Source organism: Myotis davidii, unplaced genomic scaffold, assembly GCF_000327345.1.
Source record: "Myotis davidii unplaced genomic scaffold, ASM32734v1 scaffold646, whole genome shotgun sequence".
NCBI classification, from domain to species: Eukaryota; Metazoa; Chordata; class Mammalia; order Chiroptera; family Vespertilionidae; genus Myotis; species Myotis davidii.
Genome location: NW_006296801.1, coordinates 436,210 through 447,499, shown reverse-complemented (window position 1 = coordinate 447,499; position 11,290 = coordinate 436,210). Strand labels below are relative to the sequence as shown.

Below are 11,290 nucleotides of genomic sequence, written 5' to 3'. Positions count from 1 at the left end.
AACACAGATTTGCCTCCCAGGCGTAGTTCTTGGATTATTTTTGTAAAGTGTCTGGATTTTATTTGTAGGTACTGAAGTTTTTCAAGATATTAGTAAATTTAATTTGGCCTCTGGCTTTCTTTCTTTCTTTTTCAGATATTGTGAAAGGGATAATAATTTGATATTTAGTCATTAGTACTTGTTACAGACTTCTGCTACATAAACCGACTGACTGGATGCTTTGATTTTGAAGTTCTCTATTCTCTATTATTCTCTCAGTTTTTTAGTACTTCTATTAAAATTTTTCCTGAGTTATCTTTATAATTTTTCATGTATTTTTTCCTAAGAAGATAAATTTATATTCTGTAGATTGTTCTCCATGGATAGTCTCTCTAATGTGCTCCTCCTTTTCTTTCAGCTTTTTCCCCCATCATTTCTCACCTTGAACTTTATGCAGTAGTTACTCCAGGCTTGTATTATATAAGATTGGATCATCATAGATTGAGGATACGGCTATACATTTTGCCTTAAATTTAATCATCATGCTTCTCTTCACTATTTTGCCTTCACTGTAAATTTTCCCCCACTGCCTACAAACTGCCACTTTTCACCTGGCAGACGAGCTTATTTCCAGGATCTACATTAGGCAACATATCTGGGAAGCCTTCTCTGACTAACCCCCCACCTCCCACGTGGGCTAAATAGCACTTCTCTATATTTTTATAACACCCTGTGATATTTATCAGTATGTTTCCAGCTTTTAAATTCTTTTTTCTTAAATAAATACTGATTTCAGAGAGAAAGGAGAGGGAGTGAGAAATAGAAACATCAGTGATGAGAGAGAATCATCGATTGGCTGCCTCCTGCACGCCCCACACTGCGGGGTCAAGCCCACAACCCAGGCATGTACCCTGACCAGGTATGGAACTGTGACCTCCGGGTTCATAGGTCAATGCTCAACCACTGTGTCACACCGATCAAGCTGTTGGTGACCTTTTTTAATCATTTTAGTGAGGTTGAGCAGGAAATGGGGAGGAAGGAGGCCGCTTCCCTGACGTCATCTTATACTGCTCTCTCTGTTGACTCTGCACTAGCTACACTGGTTTCCTTGCTATTTTTCAAACATGTTTCCATTTCATGGCCTTTATGTGTGCTGTTCCCTTTGATTATCTGGTGTTAAATGCCCCACCTAACCCAGCACTCTTACCCGTAACCCGCTTTATAGTTTCTTCGTAATACTTAACACTATCTGACCTATGTATATTGCCTTTGCATTAGAATGAAGCTCCTGAGAGCAGGGATTTGATTATAATTACTGCTGTATCTCCAGCTTTTGGTACTTAGTAGGAGCTTGGTAAATGTTTGGCTGTTTACTAAGTGCTCAGTAAATGTAGAATGTATAAACAAATGAATGAGCAAATGAATTTTTCAAATCTCAGTTCATATGTCACTTCTGTCTTCTCAGCTACCAGCCTCTCCCAGAAAATTGAGACTTTTTTGTCCTGTACTGTCATTGTAACTTATACACTTCTCCATAACACCTAATTCATAGTGACTGCTAACAGTAATACTATCTTTTTTTTTTTAAAGGATTCATCCAGAGATATTAGGGAGGCTCTTCATGAACTCTTATGCTGTGCTAATGTTTCAACCAAAGAAGGGATTCATCTTGCACTGGTGGAGCTGCTGAAAAATTTAACCAAGTACCCTACTGATAGGGATTCCATATGGAAGTAAGGAATTTTTTGTGCATTTGCTCACTGAGTCAAATAACGTCGTAAATATACAGTCTTGATATTATTCACTAGAGGCCCCGTGAATGAAATTCGTGCACGGGTAGGGTCCCTAGTGGCTGTCAACCAGGACCTCACTTCCCCTGGCTGCCTGGGCCTCCCTTCCCCTAGTGCCTGCTGCCGCCAGCCAGGGCCTCCCTTCCTGTGGTTGGCCAGCCAGCCTCACCCCCTGGTCGAACTCCCGGTCGAGGGGACAATTTGCATATTAGGCTTTTATTATATAAGATTGGATCATCATAGATTGAGGATACGGCTGTCCATTTTGCCTTAAATTTACAAACCTGATTCAATTTAACTAAACTCTCGGGAGTCTGATTCCTAAATGGAATATTTTATTTTAGATTATTTATTCATTTGTCCATCCATCCACCTAGCAAATATATGCCTGCTATGTGCTTCCTATGTGCCAAACTCTGTGATAAGTGTTGGAAGTACAGAGGTGAGCTAATTAGATTTCCTTTTTCTCCTGTGTAGTGTTAATCACTGCTTTGCCCAGTTTGGATTTTGTACAGGATCACAACTATCATTGTAAAGATTAGAGGCAGGGCCGGCACTTGGTCTGCAGATTGAAAATCTCAGTCATTTTCCCCTTGATTACCTCTAGCTTTATTGACTAGAATCAAACTGTTAACACTGTTCATGAATTGCTGTTTGAAGAACTACTTGCTTACATTTAATATAAAAATTAAATGAGTAATTTAATTTTTACTTCCACTCTCTCTAAAAATCCATGGAAAAAATATCCTTGAGTGAGGATTACCAACAACAAAAAAAAGTGTGTGCTCCACATATTTAAATGAGCTTATGTGATGAGATCATGCCAACTGTGTATTTTCTTGATTTCCAGAAAAATTTATTACTAAGAGTAGAAAATGGTCGAATCAGGTACTTGGGAGAATGTTTTCATTCTTCCAAGAATAAAAGATACATTAAAAATTGAAGATACTGCCCTAGCCAGTTTGGCTCAGTGGATAGAGCGTCAGCCTGTGAACTGAAAGGTCCCAGGTTCAATTCCAGTCAAGGGCACATGTCCGGGTTGTGGGCTTGATCCCCAGTGGGGGACTTGCAGGAGGCAGCTGATCCATGATTTTCTCTCATCATGGATGTTTCTAGCTCTCCCTCTTCCTTCCTCTCTGAAATCAGTAAAAATATATTTAATAAAAAAAAAAAGGAGCCAGAGCCGGTTTGGCTCAGTGGATAGAGCGTCGGCCTGGGGACTCAAGGGTCCTGGGTTCGGTTCCGGTCAGGGGCGTGTACCTTGGTTGCAGGCACATCCCCAGTGGGGAGTGTGCAGGAGGCAGCTGATCGATGTTTCTCTCTCATCGATGTTTCTGGCTCTCTATCCCTCTCCCTTTCTCTCTGTAAAAAATCAATAAAATATATTAAAAAAAAAAGAAAAAAAAGGAAAACCAGCCTGGCGAGTGTGGCTCAGTGGTTGAGTGTCAACCTATGAACCATGAGGTCACAGTTTGATTCCTGGTCAGGGTACTAGCCTGGGTAGGGGCTCGGTCCCCAGTAGGGGGCGTGCAGGAGGCAGCTGATCACTGATTCTCTTTCATCATTGATGTTTCTATCTCTCTCTCCCCTTCTCCTTTCCTCTCTGAAATCAATAAAAAATATATATTAAAAAAAATACCTGAGAGTTCTTGTTTTAGGTAACACTTTTTTTTAAATCCTCACCCAAGGATATTTTTCCATTGATTTTTTTAGAGAAAATGGAAAGCAGTAGGAGAGAGATAGACAAACATTGATGTGAGACACGTCGACTGGTTGTCTCCCGCACGTGCCCTGATCAGGGCCAGGGATTGAACCTACAACCAAAATACATGCCCTTGACCATAATTGAACCCAGGACCCTTTAGTCTGCAAGGTTGACACTCTATCCACTGAGCCAAACCAGTGAGAGCTAGGTAATATTTTTGATATCTGGTTATTTGTTTTGCCGTTTCTTCATGTTCAGTCCAGTTCAACTCAATTCGATATACATATATTGATTGTCTTCAAGGAGCACTCAATCATTTGGTGTGTGGGGTTGGGGTAGGGAGAAATACCTATGTCAGTATCTGTACTTTTTTGGGGACACAGAAGGAATTCATTCTGCTTGATGGAAGGGATTGTTATATAGTGTTTAGCAGTTTATTCTTCTTGCCTTAAAATAAGATTTGTGGCTATTTGGTTCACCCAGAATATTTATGGCAAGACTGTCTTTATTGATATTTGTAGACAGAAAACTCCTTCACCTTAACGTGCTCCAAAAGATTTTGGAGTGACCTAATTATCACTTGATTTTTTTTCATCTTTCCTCATGAATGGTGATGCAAGCAAACCCAGGTTCCTCTGTCTGCCACAACGAAAGACAAACTCTTGAGACAGGTGCTGGTGAAAAAGGAAAGATGTTTATTTGAATGCCGGCATCTCGAGAAGATGGGGGACTTTTCCAGTCCTCAAAAAGCCATCTTAATAATCTCAATGCAGGCAGAGGCTTTTGTAAAGATGGAGATGGAAAGTGTAACAAAGAGATCGGGGTGGGGAATGGGGAGCGCAGCTCTGAGAAGGGGGATCATTGGAAAGGGAGAAGGGCTGAGGGACTGGGAATATGTCACTTCTCAAGCTTCCTCTCCTCATTTTGGAACTTTCTTCAAACAAGAATTGGTAGATTTACTGTGGAAACCTGTGCATCTTCATGGCTGGTGCCAAGCAGCCCTTTCTCCCCTGGAACTTCTTTAAGCTGTAAAATAGGGTAGATAGCCCTAGCTGACTTGGCTCAGTGGATAGAGCGTCAGCCTGCGGACTGAGGGGTCCCGGGTTCGATTCCGGCCAAGGGCACATGCCTTGGTTGTGGGCTTGATCCCCAGTCGGGGGCATGCAGGAGGCAGCCGATCAATGATTCTCTCTCATCATTGATGTTTCCGTCTCTCTCTCCTCCCTTCCTCTCTGAAATCAATAAAAAATATATATATATTTTTAAAAAAGGGTAGATAAAGAATGAAAACACAGGGCTTTATTTACACACTTCAAGAAAACAGAGGGGTGGCTGCAGCCTTGAGAAAAGGTAAAATACACAGCCTTTATTTCTTAACTGAAATGTTAAGGTTACAGTGGTTTATTTAAAATATCAAAAAAGAATGTGATAAAAGAGTGAAGGAATAGTCACAGTGGCATGTTTTTAAGACACTGCTAAAGATGGGTACATAAATGAAAGTTTTGAAGGACATGTTTGTTGTGTTTATATACCTTTAGTGTATTCATAACAGATGCTTATTGAACACATGTTATAACCCAGTCACTGTGTTAGGTGCTGTGGAGATTTAAAAACGGATTTATCTCAGCCCTAGCCAGTTTGGCTCAGGGGATAGAGTGTCAGCCTGAAGACTGAAGGTTCCCAGGTTCGATTCTGGTCAAAGGCATGTACCTTAGTTGCAGGCTCCTCCCTAGCCTGGCTCCTGGTCGGGCATGTGCAGGAGGCAACCAGTTGATGTGTTTCTCTCACATCGATGTTTCTGTCTTTCCCTCTCTCTCCCACTCTCCCTAAAAATCAATGGAAAAATATTCTCAGGTGAAGATTAAAAACAACAAAAAACAAAACAAAATTGGATTCATCTCAGAAACCTAGCCTTCAAAATAGCAGGTAGGGAGAGAAGAAAGAAATGTGTAGATAGGGAGGTGGATGAGATAGTAAAACATATTACAAGTCAGACTTGAAGTCTAGAGAGGCCCAGGTACTTAAGGGTCTCTGAGGGGACCCAGTTAATAACTCTTGTATTCTCCACCTGAGATCTGAATAGAAAGAGATAAAATAAAAGAGTGGCACCTGGAAGCCAAACTACAACCTTTACAAAGTCCCCTTAGCGAGTAGAAGCCCTGAGAGAGGTCAGAAAATTAGTGAAGTGAGTTGTTTCCACATAGAAGGAAAAACAGGACTAGGGAAAAGTTTACTAACAATGTCAAGTGTTTTAAATGTGATGCCTTTCATATCCCATATATCCACAAATTTGTTAATGGTGTTTGTTTTCTTTCTTTTGCCAGTCTGCCTATTCTCCAGTCCCTGGTGAAATCCATCTTCTTTGTGAAACTTTCTCTTATCATAGTAATTTCTTCTACCTTTGACAGGTAGAAAGCAGACTATCATTCATTTGATAGTTCATTACTTTGTGTTAGTCATGTTTGCCGCAGCTGGATCATAAATTCATTGAGAACAGAAATTAAGATTTATATTTATTTTCAATTCATCACACCTTTTAAACCAGAACTTAACAAATAAAAAATAATAAAAATACATAATTCCTAGCACACATGTAGTTCTTTTTTTTTTAATATGTTCTTACTGATTTTTAGAGAAGAAGGGAGAGGCATAGAAAGATAGAAACATCAATCAGTTGCCTCCTGCATGCCCCACACTGGGGAGGGAGCCAGCAACCCAGGCATGTGCCCTGACTTGGAATCGAACCAGCGACCTCTTGGTTCATGAGTTGACACTCAACCACTAGGCCACACTTGTAGTTCATGATAGTTTATAAAGGACCTTAATGTAGTTATAATAGTTAACTGATAGCCAATTAATAGCCAATTGATTTCTTACTTTATGACAGACCAGAGGCCTGCTGCCTGGATTTGTGTACCAGTGGGGTGCCTCGGGCTCTACTCTGGGAATCAGGCAGAAACTGGCTCTCTGACATCCTCTGAGGGGTCCCAGATTGTGAGAGGGCACAGGCCAGGCTGAGGGACCCCACTGGTGCATGATTGGAGCCGGGGAGGGACTGCGGGAGGGCTCCAGGGTGTGTCCAACTGGTCTCGCCCAGTCCCAATCAGCTGGACCCCAGCAGCAAGCTAATCTGCCGGTTGGAGCGTCTGCCCCCTGGTGGTCAGTGCATGTCATAGCAACTGGTCGAGCGGTCGAATGAAGGGTTGGATGCAGCATATTGGGCTTTTATTATATAGGATACCTAAGAAGCTCTCCAGCAGACTTCCATTCACCAGAACTGGATTAGTTGGTTACTTGCAAATCAGTCACTGGAAAATATGGATGGGGTTGCTATGATGGGTTTATTAGACCAATTGTGGTTGAGCCCTTGGGCTGGGCCTGCCTTCTCTGGGCACTTTGCTATCTACTTTATACCTGAGTAAAATCAGGGTTCTCTTGGCAAGGAAGATGGGGGAAATGGTTGTTAAATAACCAGTAGTAATAGCAGCTATATCAGCTCTTTTGTCTTCATAATAACCAAATTTTTAGACAAATTAACTGAGTTTTAGAATAATTGAATGACTTGTCTGAAGTCATAGAAGGAGCAAAACTAGGTGGTTGAGAATTTGTAATTCTAAATCAGGCTTTCTGATTTGAAATCCTAGTACTTTGAAACGCATTTATAACTTAGTAATGTGGGCTCTCATTTTGTTTATTTCAGATGCCTGAAGTTTCTGGGAAGTCGACATCCAACCCTGGTGCTTCCCTTGGTTCCAGAGCTCCTGAGCACCCACCCGTTTTTTGACACAGCTGAACCAGACATGGATGATCCAGCGTGTATCCTCTGTGCTTAGGACAGACCCTACTGACTTGGCAGGAATTCTAGCATCTTTTCCTGTAGTGTAGCTTAGGTGGTCTGAGTTTTATTTATTTTCATTTCTTTTAGGTAAGAGTATATCCTGAGGTAGCCTAGCCTGGAGGTTATTCTCAGCTTTGTTGTTTTCACAGTAATTGCCCTTTGCCATTTAATACAAATAATTTTTACACCATTTATCGAACACCTGCTATATTCCACATACCATGTAAATGCTTTATACATTTTATCAATGATCTTCCAAACAACTGAGGAAGGAGGCATTATTCCCAGCTTACAGATGAGAAAACTGAAGCTCAGAGAGGCTAAGTAACTCTCCAAGCATTAAATCCGGGATTCGCAGTCAGCTACCTTTGGTTTGAAGCCTATGGACTTTCCCCTACGTCAGTGATGGCGAACCTTTTGAGCTCGGCATGTCAGCATTTTGAAAAACCCTAACTTAACTCTGGTGCCGTGTCACATATAGAAATTTTTTGATATTTGCGACCATAGTAAAACAAAGACTTATATTTTTGATATTTATTTTATATATTTAAATGCCATTTAACAAAGAAAAATCAACCAAAAAGATGAGTTCGCGTGTCACCTCTGACACGTGTGTCATAGGTTCGCCATCACTGCCCTATGTCTTATTGCGTGTTTAATTTGATAATGCAGCCTGAATGAGTGGATGCAGCTGAGCTACTATGCCTCTGATACAAGTTCAATAGGTCTGTGATTGCCATGGACAGCATGCCGTGCAATTGGATTATTTTCCAGTCATGGGAATACATTTACATTAGTGCATTCATGCTCTTCCATGATTCTTTTCACTCTATGCAAGACCATTGGTGAAGTTTAGGGATTTGATTTGAGCCCTCTTGTGATCCGGGACCCCTGGGGGGATGTCGGAGAGCCGGTTTCAGCCTGATCCCCGCAGGCTAGGCTGAGGGACTAGTGCATGAATCTGTGCACCAGGCCTCTAGTAAAAATATATTTAAAAAATATTAAAAAAACAACACACTTTTTTTTTTTTTTTTACAGAGAGGAAGGGAGAGGGATAGAGAGCCAGAAACATCAATGAGAGAGAAACATCGATCAGCTGCCTCCTGCACAACCCCTACTGGGGATGTGCCGGCAACCAAGGTACATGCCCTTGACCGGAATCAAACCTGGGACCTCTCAGTTCGCAGGCCGATGCTCTATCCACTGAGCCAAACTGGTTAGGGCACAACACACATTTTTAAAAGCTATTAAAGTACTTTTCTTGGGGGGTAGTTGGAGGATTGTGTTATTTAGGAAATGTGTTTGGCTGTAACAGAGATTGCCCCCAAATGGAACTTAAAATAAATTCTGATTTTTATTTGTTTCTAATGTAAAAGAAGTTGGAGGTAAGCAGTCTGGTGTTGGTAAAGCAGCTGCACATTATTCCTGGTGATCCAGGCTCTTGTTTCTTTCTGTTGTGCCATTTTCAGTTCCCTGTGATTATTACTAGAGTTCCAATCATCAGTTTCAGGTTCTAGGAAGTTATAGGATATTTGGAATAAAATCAATATTCTATTAGTAAGGAAAAAGAGATAAGTGGATATTGTATAGGCAAATAGCAGGATCTGCCATAAGGGTACATACAAAAGATGGGAAGTTATATTTATCTTTTACTTTTTTTTTTTTTAGTATATTTTATTGATCTTTTACAGAGAGGAAGGGAAAAAGATAGAGAGTTAGAAACATCGATCAGAGAGAAACATTGATCAGCTGCCTCCTGCACATCTCCTACTGGGGATGTGCCCGCAACCCAGGTACATGCCCTTGATCGGAATCGAACCTGGGATCTCTCAGTCCGCAGGCCGATGCTCTATCCACTGAGCCACACCGGTTTCAGCTATCTTTTACTTTAAATTTGTAATTTTCTCTGTTATAAAATTAATATGCATAGAAAGAAAATCCCCCCAAATAGAAAGAAGAAACTTTGTAGTTAACATCCAAAGTTCTACTATCCAAAGTAATCAACTGTTAGTATTTTGGTGTATTTTCTTCCTTTTTTAAAATCTTAGGGTTGGGATTTTTCTTTTAGTTTATTTTTTTTAATACATATATATTTCATTAACAAATAGTTGATAATAGATAGCTGTCATATCTTCTATATTTTAGAGTCTGCCTTTTTCATGTGTGACAAAATGCTTATGATACAATATTATAAATTCTTTATAAACATAATTTTTAATGATTATATAATACTCCATCAAGTAAATGAAGTATAAGTTGTATAGTTATTCTCCTGGTTTGGGATATTTAAGTTATTTCTGATTATTTGCTATTATAAAGGTTTCTCTGCTATCTTATTATTTACTTAGAATAGATTTAAGATGTGGACTTATTCAACATTCATGAGACACTTACTGTCTAGTACCAAATTATTATCCAAAGGGGATTGTGCCATTATATACTTTAGTAGCCAATGTACCAAAAGTTTCCACTTATTAGTATTTTCAACAGCATCAAGTGTTATTATTATTATTGATCTGGTGCACGAATTCGTGAATGGGTGGGATCCCTCAGCTTGGTTGCGATTGGGGCTGGCTGGCCAGGGGGAGGTACTGCGGGAGGTTGGCCAGCCATGGAAAGTTGGTTGTGGGAGCGCACTGACCACCAGGGGGCAGCTCCTGTATTGAGCATCTGCCCCCCTAGTGGTCAGTGCACGTCATAACCAGTTGACTGATCGTTCGGTTGTTTGGTTGCTATTTTGTAGTTTTTCTCTTCTTTTGCCAATTTCTTATTTTTTATTGTTTGCTTGTTTACTTTTTTTAATCTTTATTGTTGAAAGTATTACATAGGTCCTTCTTTTTACCCCACTAACCTCTTCCAGCCCTCTCCTGCCCCTTCTGCCCCCCAGGCCCTCACCACAGGCATTATTTTTTAGAACTTTTGGTAATTGGGATAATATGGAGTAGGATAATCTGTCTCTGTTTGAATTTGCATTTCTGTATTAGAAAATTGTAGTCACTTAGTGGGAATTTTGGGGGCAGGAAGTGGGGACACTAGATTCTGGACAAACTCAACCTTTTGTACCTTCAGGCTTACTTAACTCACTCATCCATCAGACATTGCAGTTTTGGTTCTTATCTTCAATGCTGCTAAAAGCTGCCCAACAATGCCAGCATTGTTCTCGGATCATACCTTCAGGCACTATGCCTACCTTAGGGACAGTCTTTCTCATCTTGTTCCTGCCTTGAGGGTATGTTGAAAAAACATCTTTTATCCTTGTTTTTGGTCCTTTGTGGTTATTAAATAGTAAAAAACAGACTATATTCTCTGAAAAAGGATTCATTCATGCTCTTTCTCTCATGAGCTCTATCCCATTGTTTTGTACTTTTGCTTCTCACCTTTTAAAAACGATTCATTTTTTAAATGTTCTTAGGTTATTGATTATGTTATATCAGGCTCAGTTGGTTAGAGCATCAGACCAATACACCAAGGTCGCAGGTCTTGGTCAGGGCACATACAAGAATCAACCAATAAAGCTTCAATAAGTGGAACAACAAACCAATGTTTCTCTCTGAAATCTATAGTAATAAAAATGTAATATGTTAATTAGACTGGACATCTTTCTGGACGACCTTCCAGATGAAGCTGGGGCTGCGTGGGAAGCCTGGGTCCTTGGTGCTGGAGGGAAGCCAGTGCCAGCAGCTGGGAGAAGGAAGGCCTACTCTTGTATGAATTTTGTGCATAGGACCTCTAGTCAATAAATAAATGAGAAAAAACAATTTTTAATTAGGCCAAATTAAAGTTGGACTTAATGCAGTAAAATAGTTTGGTCTTGATTTGGCTCTGATAAAAATGAGAGTGATTATAAATAAATGAATAAATAAATAAGTGAGTAAGTAAATGTCAGAACATTAATTTTTAGTCCTATTTCTATGGTTAGCCCATTTATTTCAGTTATTAATGGAAAATAATAATATACCATTCTCTTTTTCTCCTTGC

At 40.2% G+C, this 11,290-nt stretch overlaps 1 protein-coding gene across 1 annotated transcript in view; it reads left to right on the top strand.

The window, feature by feature from the left end:
- INTS4 (integrator complex subunit 4) overlaps window positions 1–11,290 on the top strand; it is an 81,371-nt gene that overhangs the window by 38,855 nt on the left and 31,226 nt on the right. Inside the window, 4 exon segments of the mRNA XM_006772517.2 lie at window positions 15–64; window positions 1,445–1,712; window positions 7,175–7,290; window positions 10,408–10,541. Of these exon segments, the coding sequence (XP_006772580.1) occupies window positions 15–64; window positions 1,445–1,712; window positions 7,175–7,290; window positions 10,408–10,541 (568 nt within the window).